This window comes from Hylobates moloch, unplaced genomic scaffold, assembly GCF_009828535.3.
Source record: "Hylobates moloch isolate HMO894 unplaced genomic scaffold, HMol_V3 SCAFFOLD_7, whole genome shotgun sequence".
Classification (NCBI taxonomy): Eukaryota; Metazoa; Chordata; class Mammalia; order Primates; family Hylobatidae; genus Hylobates; species Hylobates moloch.
Window position 1 is genome coordinate 15745809 of NW_026652282.1, and position 12660 is coordinate 15758468.

The 12660-nt window shown below is 43.9% G+C and overlaps 1 protein-coding gene across 6 annotated transcripts in view; it reads right to left on the bottom strand.

Moving 5' to 3' along the window:
* The window catches only part of ADGRG2 (adhesion G protein-coupled receptor G2), an 81711-nt gene that overhangs the window by 20619 nt on the left and 48432 nt on the right, over positions 1 to 12660 (bottom strand). For all 6 annotated transcript variants that reach the window (XM_032756650.2, XM_032756649.1, XM_058441374.1 and 3 more), the window contains 4 exons: positions 11011 to 11105; positions 9476 to 9542; positions 3731 to 4119; positions 632 to 797 (listed from right to left, as the gene is read on the bottom strand). In XM_032756650.2, coding sequence (XP_032612541.1) covers positions 632 to 797; positions 3731 to 4119; positions 9476 to 9542; positions 11011 to 11105 — 717 coding nt within the window. The remainder of the gene's footprint in view (positions 1 to 631; positions 798 to 3730; positions 4120 to 9475; positions 9543 to 11010; positions 11106 to 12660) is intronic.

A 12660-nucleotide genomic window follows, 5' to 3' on the forward strand; every position in this document is an offset into this window, starting at 1 on the left:
TTTTGTATTTTAGTAGAGATGGGGTTTCACCATGTTGGCCAGGATGGTCTCGATCTCCTGACCTCCTGATCCATATGCCTTGGCCTCCCAAAGTGTTGGGATTACAGGCGTGAGCTATCGCGCCCGGCCTTGTTTTTATTATTATTTTTTTTTTTGAGACAGAGTCTCACTCTGCCTCCCAGGCTGGAGTACAGTGGCACCATCTCGGCTCACTGCAACCTCCACCTCCCAGGTTCAAGTGATTCTTCTGCCTCAGCCTCCTGAGTAGCTGGGACTACAGGCACGCATCACCATGCCTGGCTAATTTTTGTATTTTTAGTAGAGACGGGGTTTCACCATGTTAGCCAGGCTGGTCTCAAACCCCTGACCTCAAGCGATCCGCCCACCTCAGCCTCCCAAAGTGGTGGGATTACAAGCATGAGCCACAGTGCCCGGCCTCAAGGTTGGCAGTGTAGATTTGGCAGTCCCACTCTTGTCTCCTCATTCTAAGCAGAATATAGAGTAGCAACCTGAGAAACCATGATGTACCTGGTACTTGGGAGTAAAAGACTTGGTGATATTCATCATGTAAGCAGCATCTTTATCTTTGGAGGGTCCCCTCTTACCACCACTTCAGTTTGCTAAGTCTTACCTTTGAGCCAGAGGGGCCAGCATGTCGGGCGGGGAATGAAGGAGTCTGCTGACTTGGTTTATCATTTCTCCTGCGAGGTTAGGCTCCAGGCTGCCCAAGGACAGAGCCTTCTCCATCTGCAACACTTGGTTCTCAAGATCAGAAATACTGCTGGTGTTGACGATGTCTATATCAAAGGGCCAAATCGTGTTATGAACACACAATGGAAAACCCACTAATAAAGATAAACGTACATAGACCCTGTGATATGGCAAACTCACTCCTGGGTATTTGCCCCAGATAAATAGAAACATATGTCTTAGGAAGACTTGTTCATGAATGATTATAGTGGCCTTTTTCATAATAGTCCCAAACTAGAAACAACCCGAATGTCCGTCAACTGGAGAACGGATCAACAAACTGTGGTATCTCCATACAGTGAAATATTATTCAGCGATAAAAAGGAATTAACTCTAAATACGTGCAACGGCATGGGTGGATCTCCAATTTTCCAATACATTATGCTAAGTGAAAGAAGCCAAACTCAAAAGGCCACATACTAAGTGAGTCTCTTCATATGATATTCTAGAGAAATCCAAAAAACTGTAGGGAAACAGATCAGCAGTGGCCAGGGGCTGGGGGTGAGGGGATAGGTTTTGACTTCGAAGGGACACAAGGGAACTTTGGGAGTAGTGGGAAACTTATATATCTTGATTATGATGGTGGTTACGTGACTGTGGGTGTTTCCAACTGCACAGAACTGCAAAAATTTGATTTATCCATAAAATTGGATACATTTTACTGTATGTAAATTTTACTTCAATAAATCTAACTAAAAAATATAAAGCACATCAGTGTATTTAGTATATACTCATATAAGCACAAGTATACTTGTATTTAATTTGTATCATGTGTACAGGATTTTATGTGGATTGCTGGAAGCTCTTTTGTGAAAAAGAGAATATTATGGGCTGGGCACGGTGGCTCACGCCTGTAATCCCAGCACTTTGGGAGGCTGAGGCAGGTGGATCACCTGAGGTCAGGAGTTAGAGACCAGCCTGGCCAACATGGGGGAACCCCGTCTCTACTAAAAATATTTAAAAAATTAGCTGGGTGTGGTGGCATGTGCCTGTAGTCCCAGTTACTCGGGAGGCTGAGGCACGAGAATCGCTTGAACCCAGGAGGCAGAGGTTGCGGTGAGCCGAAATTGCGCCACTGCACTCCAGCTTGGGTGACAGAGTGAGACTCTCTCTCTAAAAAAAAAAAAAAAAAAAAAAAAAAACAAGAAAAAACAAAAAAAAAAGAATATTATGAAATCCACAGCTGGACTATCACCTGTTAAGTCTTATTTTTAATAGGGAAACAATGATACATACCTGTCTTTAATAACAGACAACTCTTAATTTCACCACTTAACATCCTATTATTTTGCCTATTCCCGTCGAATCTTTATGCATGTGTATTTACACTGTTATAAACATGGTGTGCAAACTATTTGTTGTTGGGCTATTTTCACCTCACATCAAGACTTGAAAATGCCCCCAAGTTTCTGTATATTTCTGTTTCTGTTCTAATGACTTACATGGTCGCATAATAGTCATGTGTTACAGTAGCATATCTTATTTAATCATTTCTGTCTTCTGGAACCATTAAGTTTATTCTAATTTTTAGCTCCTGGGTAACACCTCAATCTGTAACTTTTATGCATATGTCACTTTGCTTCTTGTTGCCCCAGGAATATATAGGCGGCAGAGGCCACCTTGATAGTGTTTTGTGTAGCCTGTTAGGCTGAGTCTAAGGATCGTTGGGAATTAGCTTTGGGAAGGTGGGCATCTTAGGCCCAGGCTAATGAACTTCAATTTTACTTTATTCTTCATCAGCCATTGGACCTTCCTTTGACTAGAGCCCCAGTGATTTTCTAATTTGGCCGAAAATATTTATTTTTATAAAAAAGTATTGGCTGAGCACAGTGGTTCACACCTACAATCCCTACACTTTGGGAGGTTGAGGTGGGAGGATCACTTGAGCCCAGGAGTTTAAAATCAGCGTAGGCAACATAGCAAGACCCCAAAGCTACCAAAAAAAAAAAAAAAGAAACAATTTAAAAAAATTTATTGAAGAGAGAGCAGTGCAAATTTGAAGAAATATGAAGTCATTTGGCAGAAGCTCCTTATCTCCTGGTGATGCTGGCACCAGGGTGGAGGAGGTGGGTACCAAAATCAATCTAATGTCACCAAAAACTTGGCTTTGCCTCCCCCATCCTTCAAATTCTAGAGGAAGACCTGCCTCTTACTCACGGAGCTGAAACTTCAGTGTATCCAGATTTCTCTCAGCTTCTTTCCCTCTTGCCTTTATCTCTGAACCACTAAGCCCACTTTGGACCCGGGAGCCCTTGGCAGTTTCCACAGCGTTCTCACATATACCTTCATTCTCAGCCTCATGCAGTTAGTGTGATGATTTTGATCCTCACATAGAACAGGCAGAGGTAGAAGGAGCTTGTTCCAGATCACACTGTCTGCGAGGGCCCGTGTGGACCCAAGCCTGGGTCTTCACAATGTTTCTCCCCTCCTACCACTACCTTGGCTCAGTCCCAGCTCTGTCACTCTGTGACTGACTGATTTTCAGACCTGCCAATTTTTTCTTTTGTCTTCTGTCTAAACTGAGCTGCTATGTTTAATAGATCAAAAATTTACTCTTCAGGGTATTGAAAACAGTGTCCCAACCACCTTTTGTAGGAGAAAGAAACCTAGAAAATCTCCAACTCCATCACATGAGATCTGTGCTTGCCCTTTAGAGCTATTTCTCCATTATCTTGGTCAAAACAATGGAACTCAGCCACAGCCGAGAAGCAAAGTGACAACTGCATGAAAGATACCAATACCTGGGAGCTAAAAAGTAGGATAAACTTAATGGTTTCAGAAGAAAGGAATGATTAAATTAGATATGCCACCTCAACGCAATGACTATTATGCAACCATGTAAGTCATTAGAAAGTTAGAATCCCGAAAGGAAAGCTATAGAAATCAAGCGAACATCATACAAAGAAAGGCTCAACATGGTCGTATCACAGATGTCTTGATTGGCAGATTGGCCGCTGTTCAAGTGGCATCTTACATTTACCTGTCTGGACAGGAGGTGCGCTGGTAGTGATGACATTCGCAGGGGCAGACACGGTGGGAGAGGAAAATGAGGCTTTCACAGGAGGTGGGGTGCCGGAGACATGGGTTTGGGGCATAGGGGAAGAGATCGTTTCAGACTGTGGGGGCATGTCAATGGCAGGGCTGGAAGCTATGGGAGCTGAAGGCTGGGGTGAAAGGGGGTGAATCTCCCCTATTAGAGAGGGAACATTGTGGGTCATAGGTGAATAATCTGGGGGCTCAGCAAAAGAGGTAGCATTGGGGACTTGGGAAAGCACAGTGGCCCGAGGCACCACTGGGATGGATTGGCTGGAAGAAAATGATGGGCCACGTGGATGGTCAGCAAGACAGACAATGGGATCCTGCAGGTCACTAAAGGAACAAATCAGAGAGATACATGTGAGACACAAATGAGCTACAGAGGGGTCGAGACTTTCCCCTCTGGCAATCATCTGACACCATCAAGTTGACGTAGTTACATCAGGGACATGACACTTCCAGCCTCTGCCATTTCACACCCTCTGTGCACCTGCCACTATCCCCCAGCCCCTGCCCACTTCTACCACCTACTTTCTGGGAGAGGAATGGGCAAGGAGAGATGCTCTTCTGTGACTCTCCAATTCACTGCTGCTCTGTGGCTCTGTGTCTCATGGTCACTCAATTGAGGGGATCTTCTCTGTGCTCCCGGGTGAGGGGAACTGCGAAATGTCTCGTGACCCAACTAGTTTTCATATACTGTCTTGATCAACTTTACACTGCTATAGCCTGGCATAGTGGTAGCTGACCCATGGTAACTGACCCAAGAAATGTTGGTTGAATGAAAACAATGAATCAAGCTGGGGCAAAAGAGGTGGTCTACATCAGCTATGTCTTCAAGGTTCCTTTAGCTCAGTGGTTCTCAACCTTGGCTGTGCATGAGAACTACCCAGAATATTTTTTTTTTTTTTTTTGAGACAGAGTCTCACTCTTGTCACCCAGGCTGGGGTGCAGTGGGGTGATTTTGGCTCACTGCAACCTCTGCCTCCTGGGTTCAAGTGATTCTCTTGCCTCAGCCTCCCGAGTAGCTGGGACTACAGGCACCTGCCACCATGCCCGGCTACTTTTTGTATTTTTAGTAGAGATGGGGTTTTGCTATGTTGGCCAGGCTGGTCTCGAATTCCTGACCTCCGGTGATCTGCCCCGCCTCGGCCTCCCAAAGTGCTGCGACTACAGGCGTGAGCCACTGTGCCTGGCCCAGAACACTTTTTAAAACATATGTGTATATAGATTTCTGTGGCCTACTCCTCTGTGTTTGATTCAGCTGGTCTTGGGATGGGGCATGTGTATTTTCTAAACTCTCTGGCGATTTTCATGGGCATCAAAGGTGGAGAAGTCCTCACCTACTCTCTGGCACAAGATCCATCAGTCTTGAGAGATCTAGGGAGGAACAACTAGAGGAGGGGCAACAAATTATTACCCAGGGAATATTTACTCAAGGAAGCCTCTGACCGATCTAGTTTGAGATGGAGACTTAGAACACCAACAAGAATGTGTTCTTAGAGCTTCTCTAGGGTGAGAAGAGGGAGGAATATTAGGTCAAGGGGCCTAATGCAAGTCACATCTATAAAAAGAAAAGCCTGCTTGGTCTAGTCTGGCTGGTCACTTGGCCATAGGCCTCCCTGCATCCCCTGAGGTTCGGGGCAGTGAGGATAAAGGGTGTCAGACAGTCAGAAACATCATGAGTCAAAAAGCCTAGACTTGGCCGGGCGCAGTGGCTCACGCCTGTAATCCCAGCACTTTGGGAGACCGAAGCAGGTGGATCACCTGAGGTCAGGAGTTCAAGACCAGCCTGGCCAACATGGCGAAACCCTGTCTCTACTAAAAATACAAAAATTAGCCAGGCGTGGTGGCGGGTGCCTATATTCCCAGCTACTCGGGAGGCTGAGGCAGGGGAATCACTTGAACCCGGGTAGCGGAGGTTGCAGTGAGCCAAGATTCTACCACTGCACTCCAGCCTGGGTGAAAGAGCGAAACTCTGTCTCAGAAACAAACAAACAAACAAATAAACAACCTTCACTAGGGCTCCAGCTCTCACTACTCCTGTGGACAATTTACCCAACATCTCTCAGGCTCCATTCCCTAAACTGTACACTGTAGCAATCCACCTGGCCAAGTTGGGGTAAAGGTGCTTTGCAAAGTATACATTAAATTTTCTTCAGCTTATCTGGGGGCCTGCAGAAGGCAGACCCCCAACACAGGCTCCTGTTCACTGGGCTCAACTGTGAAGAAGTTGCCTTCTACTCCTGTCACTTATGCTAGTCAGAGCCCTCCGTCCACTGTGAGGCACACAGGGAAGTGGCAGAGCAGTGGTGGGCAATGCCAGCAGCACATCTGAACCCCTCAGAGTACCTCGGCACCAATGCCTGGGCTCCCACTCCAAATCAGGTGACCTGGAACCTCTGGCGGTGGGCGCAGGTGCCCATTTTAATGCATGTCATTTTAATGTGTTTCTTTACTGCGGTGTAGCCTGCATAAAGTGTACTAATCTTACATTTAGAGCTTGACGAATTTTATATATAATCACCACCTAGATCAAAACAGAGCATTTCCAGCACCCCAGAAGGCCACTTTGACACATCAGTATGTTTTAAAAATATCCCAGGTATTTCTAATGTACAGTTAAACCTAAGAACCAACATATTAGAAAGACCCTGGGTGGGCATCTAATTCTAGCCCAGTGGTTCTCGAACTTGGCTGCACATTAGAATCACCCCACCCAGGAGTTTTTAAAAACTGGGAAGCCCAGGCCGCATCCTACACCAGTCTCTGAGGGTGGGAGGCAGGCATCGATGTATTTTTAAATTCATTCATTCATTCATTCATTCATTCATTCAGAGACAGGGTCTGGCTTTATCACCCAGACTGGAATGCAGTGACACGATCATGACTCACTGCAGCCTCCACTCCCCGGGCTCAAGTGATCCCTCCCGCCTCAGTCTCCCAAGTAGCTGGGACTACAGGTGTACATTACCCTGCCCAGCTAATTTTTAAAAACTGTTTGTAGAGACAGGGTCTCACTATATTGCCCTGGCTGGTCGCAAACTCCTGGCCTCAAGCAATCCTCCCACCTTGGCCTCCCAAAGTGCTGAGATTACAGGCGTGAGCCACCATGCCCAGCTGCATCAATGTTTTTAAAACACTCCAGAGGATTTCAACATGCAGCCAGGATTGAGAACCACTAGCACTGCTCTACAGTCTCTATATAGACCCTCGGTGCTCAAAGTGGGGTCCATGAACCAGCAACACTGGCTTCACCTGGGGAGCTTGTCAGAAATGCAGAGTCTCAGGCCCAGGCCTTACTGGATCAGAGTCTGCATTTTAACAAGATCCTGAGTGATGGATGTGCATGGTGATATTTGAGAAGTGTTGATCTAGTCCATTTCCTAATTTTACAGAGCTCTAACTCACTTCTTCATTTGACCTGAGACTCTGAAGGTAAAAAAGCATCTGCTCTTGAACACGGATACACAGCTAGTTAATGACTGAGCCCTAGCTGGACATCAGTTTCACATCCTGACCCCTTTTCTATTCCTGTTTCTTCTTCTTAACCACCCTCTGAATGGGCAGCCACTAGGGGTCAGTGGGGCTGCCTCAAAAGAGGGATGCTCTTCTGATCCGATCCCAATGCTTCCAGAAACTCTATCCCCAAAATGGGGCTCAATGCTCCAGCTTAATGGGGCATGTTACTCTTTACTTTTTATTGCAGAAAATGCTGCTACAAATCCTTAACCAAAGACTTTTACCTGTTCCTCAAGGTCCAATGTTTTAATATTAGTATATCCCAGAAATCTGGCCCACAAAGGGCAGACAGGCTACACTTAGCCTTCTCTTCCCATCTGAGAAGCTACACAGATTTTTTTAAAAGTCCTTTTTTTCCAAATACAATTTTTATCTGATTGTAGAAGAATATAGAAAATGCTGCAAAGTAAGAAAGAAAAGAAAAAGTAAAAAAGAAAAACCAAAAAAAAACAACAACAAAAACCTCATAATGCCAGCAGGCAGGTCACTCATGGGGAACCACAGTGAACATTTTCATTCATGTCCTTCCTGTTTTTTTCTATGTATACTTCTATACACCTGCGGTCACATCATGTGTGACTTTCAGAGTCTTTTGCTATTTTGGAGCACCCATCTCCCAGTTTCCCTCCACTGGAGCAATGATTTTAAGGCATCAATTCTCAACTTTGGTTGCACATTAGAATCGCCAGCAGGGCTTTTATTTTTATTTTTATTTTTATTTTTTTTGAGACAGGGTATTGTTCTGTCGCCCAGGCTGGAGTGCAGTGGCATGAACATAGCTCACTGCAGCCTTGAGTTCCTGGGCTCAAGTGATTCTCCCACCTCAGACTACAGGCACATGCCATGATGCCCAGCTTTTTTTTTTTTTTTTTTAAATTTTTAGTAGAAACGAGATCTCACCCAGGCTGATCTTGAACTCCTGAGCTCAAGCAGTTCTCCCACCTGGGCCTTCCATAGTGCTGAGATTACAGGCGTGAGCTACTGTGCCTGGTCCAGAAGGGCCTTAATGCCTAGGCTATATCCCAGACCAATTAAATCAGAATCTCTGAGCCTGGTGACCGGGAATCAGTGTTTTTTTTTTAACTTTTTATTGGAACTAATTTTAGGTTTACAGAAATACTATAAAAACAATACAAACAGCTCTGTATACCTCCCACGCAGCTTGGTCACCCAGTGTTAACATCTAACATCCAGAATTAGACCCAAATGCCTATCAAAATTTAGTATTTGACAAAGGTGACATCTCAGATCACTGGGGAAAAGATGAACTTTTTCATATTTAACTACATAAAATTGTTTCAAAATTTGCATGACAAAAAACATGATAAAGTCAAAAGACAACTAAAATACTGGGAGGAAATATTTGCAACATATACCATAGATATGCATATAAAGAGCTAATATGCACAATATATAAAGTACTTTTTTTCTTTTTTGAGACAGAGTCTCGCACTTTCGCCCAGGCTGGAGTGCAATGGCGCAACCTCGGCTCACTGCAAGCTCTGCCTCCCAGGTTCACGCCATTCTCCTGCCTCAGCCTCCTGAGTAGCTGGGACTACCGGCGCCCGCCACCACGCCCGGCTAATTTTTTTTTGTATTTTTAGTAGAGACAGGGTTTCACCATGTTAGCCAGGATGGTCTCAATCTCCTGACCTCGTGATCTGCCCGCCTTGGCCTCCCAAAGTGCTGGGATTACAGGCGTAAGCCACCGCGCCGGACTAAAGTACTCTTAAATAATGGATCAGATATCAATTAGAAAAAATACAGAAAAGACATGTAATTCACAAAAAGATACAAAACAGCCCCCAAATATATGAAAAAAAGTTCAGACTCTGCCTTAGTAAGGAAATGTTGATTAAAGTAACACTGAGCTACCATTTCTCACCTATCAGACCGTCAAACATGTTTTTTAAATGACAAAACATTTAGTTGGTGAGTCTTGGGAGTCAGTGTTGTTAATGCTCCCCAGGTGATTCTAATGTGCAGCTAAGATTTCAAAGCACTGGTTTAAGGCAATGGTCCAAGTGGAAACTTCATACTGCAGAAAACTGCATTTTCCCTAAAACTGAAAGCCTTCTTTACTCCCCAAATTCTAAAACTCCTTAGCTAGCATGGTGATTTTTTTTTTTTTTTTTTTTTTTTAAGAAGGGTCAGCATGTTTGTTACATACCACTGAAGCTTTTCCAACTCTTCTGGGGAGGAAGGGCAGGGTGTCCTGACAGAACAGCAGCAGTGTTCTAGGGGAGACAAAAGGAAAAGGAACAAGAAAAATGCACGGTCAAGAACAAAGCAAGGTGGCAGCTCAGAACCATTAAGTATCACGGTTTCTACACTGCCTGCATTTAAAAGAGCAATCGTCTAAAACAGGTGATAAAATAGATTGGACGCCGTTATATTGACAATTATATACTGTATACATAGTAGTGCTCAAAAATATTTATTGATTTTTGGGGGGTTATATGCTTGCAGCACTAATCACTCTTCAGTAACTCCTAAGAGGAATTCACAAGTAAACACATCCTGGAGGACAAGATATTAAGTGAAATAAGGCAGGCACAGAAAGACAAACACCGCATGATCTCACTCAGATGTGGAATCTAAAAAGTCAAACTCATAGAAACAGAGAGTGAAATGCTGTTTACTGGGGGGTCAGAGGCGGAGGGATTGGGGAGATGTTGGACAAAGGACACAAAATTTCAGTTAGGCAGGAGGAATAAAAGAGATCTATTGTACAACATGATGACTACAGTTAATAAGAATGTATTGTATGCTTGAAAAGTGCTAAGACAGTAGACCTTAAATGTTCTTACCACAAAAAATGATAGGTATGTGAGGTAATGCAAATGTTAAATAGTTGATATAGCCATTCTGTGATGTATATCAAAACATCACATTGTGCACCACAAATATGTACAATTTTTGCTTGTCAATTTAAAAAGTGGACATATCCCAGTAGCAATCCATTGAACACTCCAAAAAGAATTCTCCTTCTCAACAGGGTTTATCATATTATTAAATAAGACATATTAAAACTTTATTAGCAGGGAGGAAGAGCATTAGGACAAACACCTAATGCATGCAGGGCTTAAAACCTAGATGATGGGTTGATAGGTGCAGCAAACCACCATGGCACATGTATACCTATGTAACAAACCTGCACGTTCTGCACATGTATCCCAGAACTTAAAGTAAAATAAAATAAAACACTTTATTAGCAAGCAGGAAAAATAACCTTCTAGGGCTCTTTAAAAATTGCCCAATGGACAGGTGTGGTGGCTCATGATCCCCAGCACTTTGGGAGGCCCAGGGAGGAGGATCACTTGAGCCGAGGAGTTCAAGAACAACCTGGGCAACATAAGGAGACTTCATCTCTATTAAAAATGTTAAAATTAGCTGGGTATGGTGGTGCATACCTGTAGTCCCAGCTACTCGGGAGGCTAAGGTGGGAGAATCACCTGAATCCGGGAAGTGGAGGCTGCAGTGAGCCATGATTGCGTCACTGAGCCTGGTGACAGACTGAGACTCTGCCTCAAAAAAAAAAAAAAAAAAAAAAGAGAGAGAGAGAAATTGCCCAAGGACAAAGGAGTCAAAACAGAAAGGTGTAACATATGTAAATTTATTAATTACATTTTCAATTAGAAAAATAACACATTAAAAGCCACATGAAGATTAATGCAGCAATAATAGCAATAATAGACAACTTACCCATCGGTTGAATCTTTACTCTTTCCAAAGCAGCTATTACAGCACATGCATTCATTGTATTATTCAGTTTTATTGTGAATGTACAATTTAATGTGCTGTAAGGAGAAATATACATAACCAGAATGTTACTAAATAGGAAACCTACCTACATATTTGTAATTGCTTTTGTAAACTTAGAGTGAGGAAAGGGGACACTGATACTGTTAACTTGTGATATCACCCCAATAAGCTTGTAAATACCCATTTACCACAGTCTGAATTTTACCCAGAAAGACTTTATATTAAGAGACATTTATGGAGGTTCACATTCACAGAGGTTGCAAACCAGAGACTCTCTGACCACACATAGGTGCTGGCTCATTTTGCCTACCTACACAATGAATAGGCAGGGGTGAAACTTGGTTGCAGAGACAAGCAAGCCCCCTGACACCTTTAATCTCACCCCCAAAACACTAGGCTGGCCACTTGCCTGGTGTCTATAAACATCTGAGTTTCCATCATGGGAGCCCTTTCACATACCAGTCTAGATGAACATCAAGATCTTTTTTTCTTTTTTTGTTTTAGATGGAGTCTCACTCTGTCGCCCAGGTTGGAGTGCAGTGGCATGATCTCAGCTCACTGCAACCTCCTTGCCTCCCAGGTTCAAGCGATTCTCCTCCCTCAGCCTCCTGAGTAGCTGGGATTACAGCCGTGCATCACCACGCCCCACTAATTTTTGTATTTTCATTAGAGATGGGGTTTTGCCATGTTGGCCAGGCTAGTCTCAAACGCCTGACCTCAGGTGATCTGCCCACCTCGGCCTCCCAAAGTGCTGGGATTACAAGCGTGAGCCACTGCACCCAACCACATCAAGATCTTTCAAATCCAACAATATCTTTCTGGGGCCGGGTGCGGTGGCTCACACCTGTAATCCCAGCACTTTGGAAGGCCGAGGCAGGTGGATCACTTGAGTCCAGGATTTTGAGACCAGCCTGGCCAACATGCTGAAAACCTGTCTCTACTAAAAAAATACAAAAAGTAGCTGGGTGTGGTGGCGGGCACCTGTAATCCCGGCTACTCAGGAGGCTGGGGCAGGGAGAATCACTTGAACCTGGGAGGTGGAAGTTGCAGTGAGCCGAGATCGTGCCACTGCACTCCAGCCAGGGCAACAGAGTGAGACTCCATCTCAAACAAAAAAAAGCTTTCTGGGAATTCTATCTAGATTATTAGATAGCTAAGAATTGAAGACATTCTCTCTGTTTCTTTCTACTTTAGCCTCGGTTTAGGTGAAAGAAAATTAATGTTGCAATAACGAAAAGAGGTCAGTGAAATGAACTAAATACATACAGTGGATAGGGAATACAATTTCACAGAAGACTTGCCCTTATTTGTACCAATGAATAGTTTAATGAGTAGAAACTCTCATTTTCTAGGACTTTGACTGTCACAGAAGGCTCGGGGTTCAGATACTGAGTGTATTGCCCTATAAGCCATCGGTTTACACAGCCAGGATAGCCAGTGGACACAATTCAAAATGATAATCTGTGCAACCCCAAATAATTGTTGGACAAGCTCTGATTCACCCCTGCGTGCATGTGCTTGTTAATTTGTTCTTTTCTCTTTCTTTAAAAAAAATTTTTTTTCAGACAAAGTCTCACTCTGTCACCCATG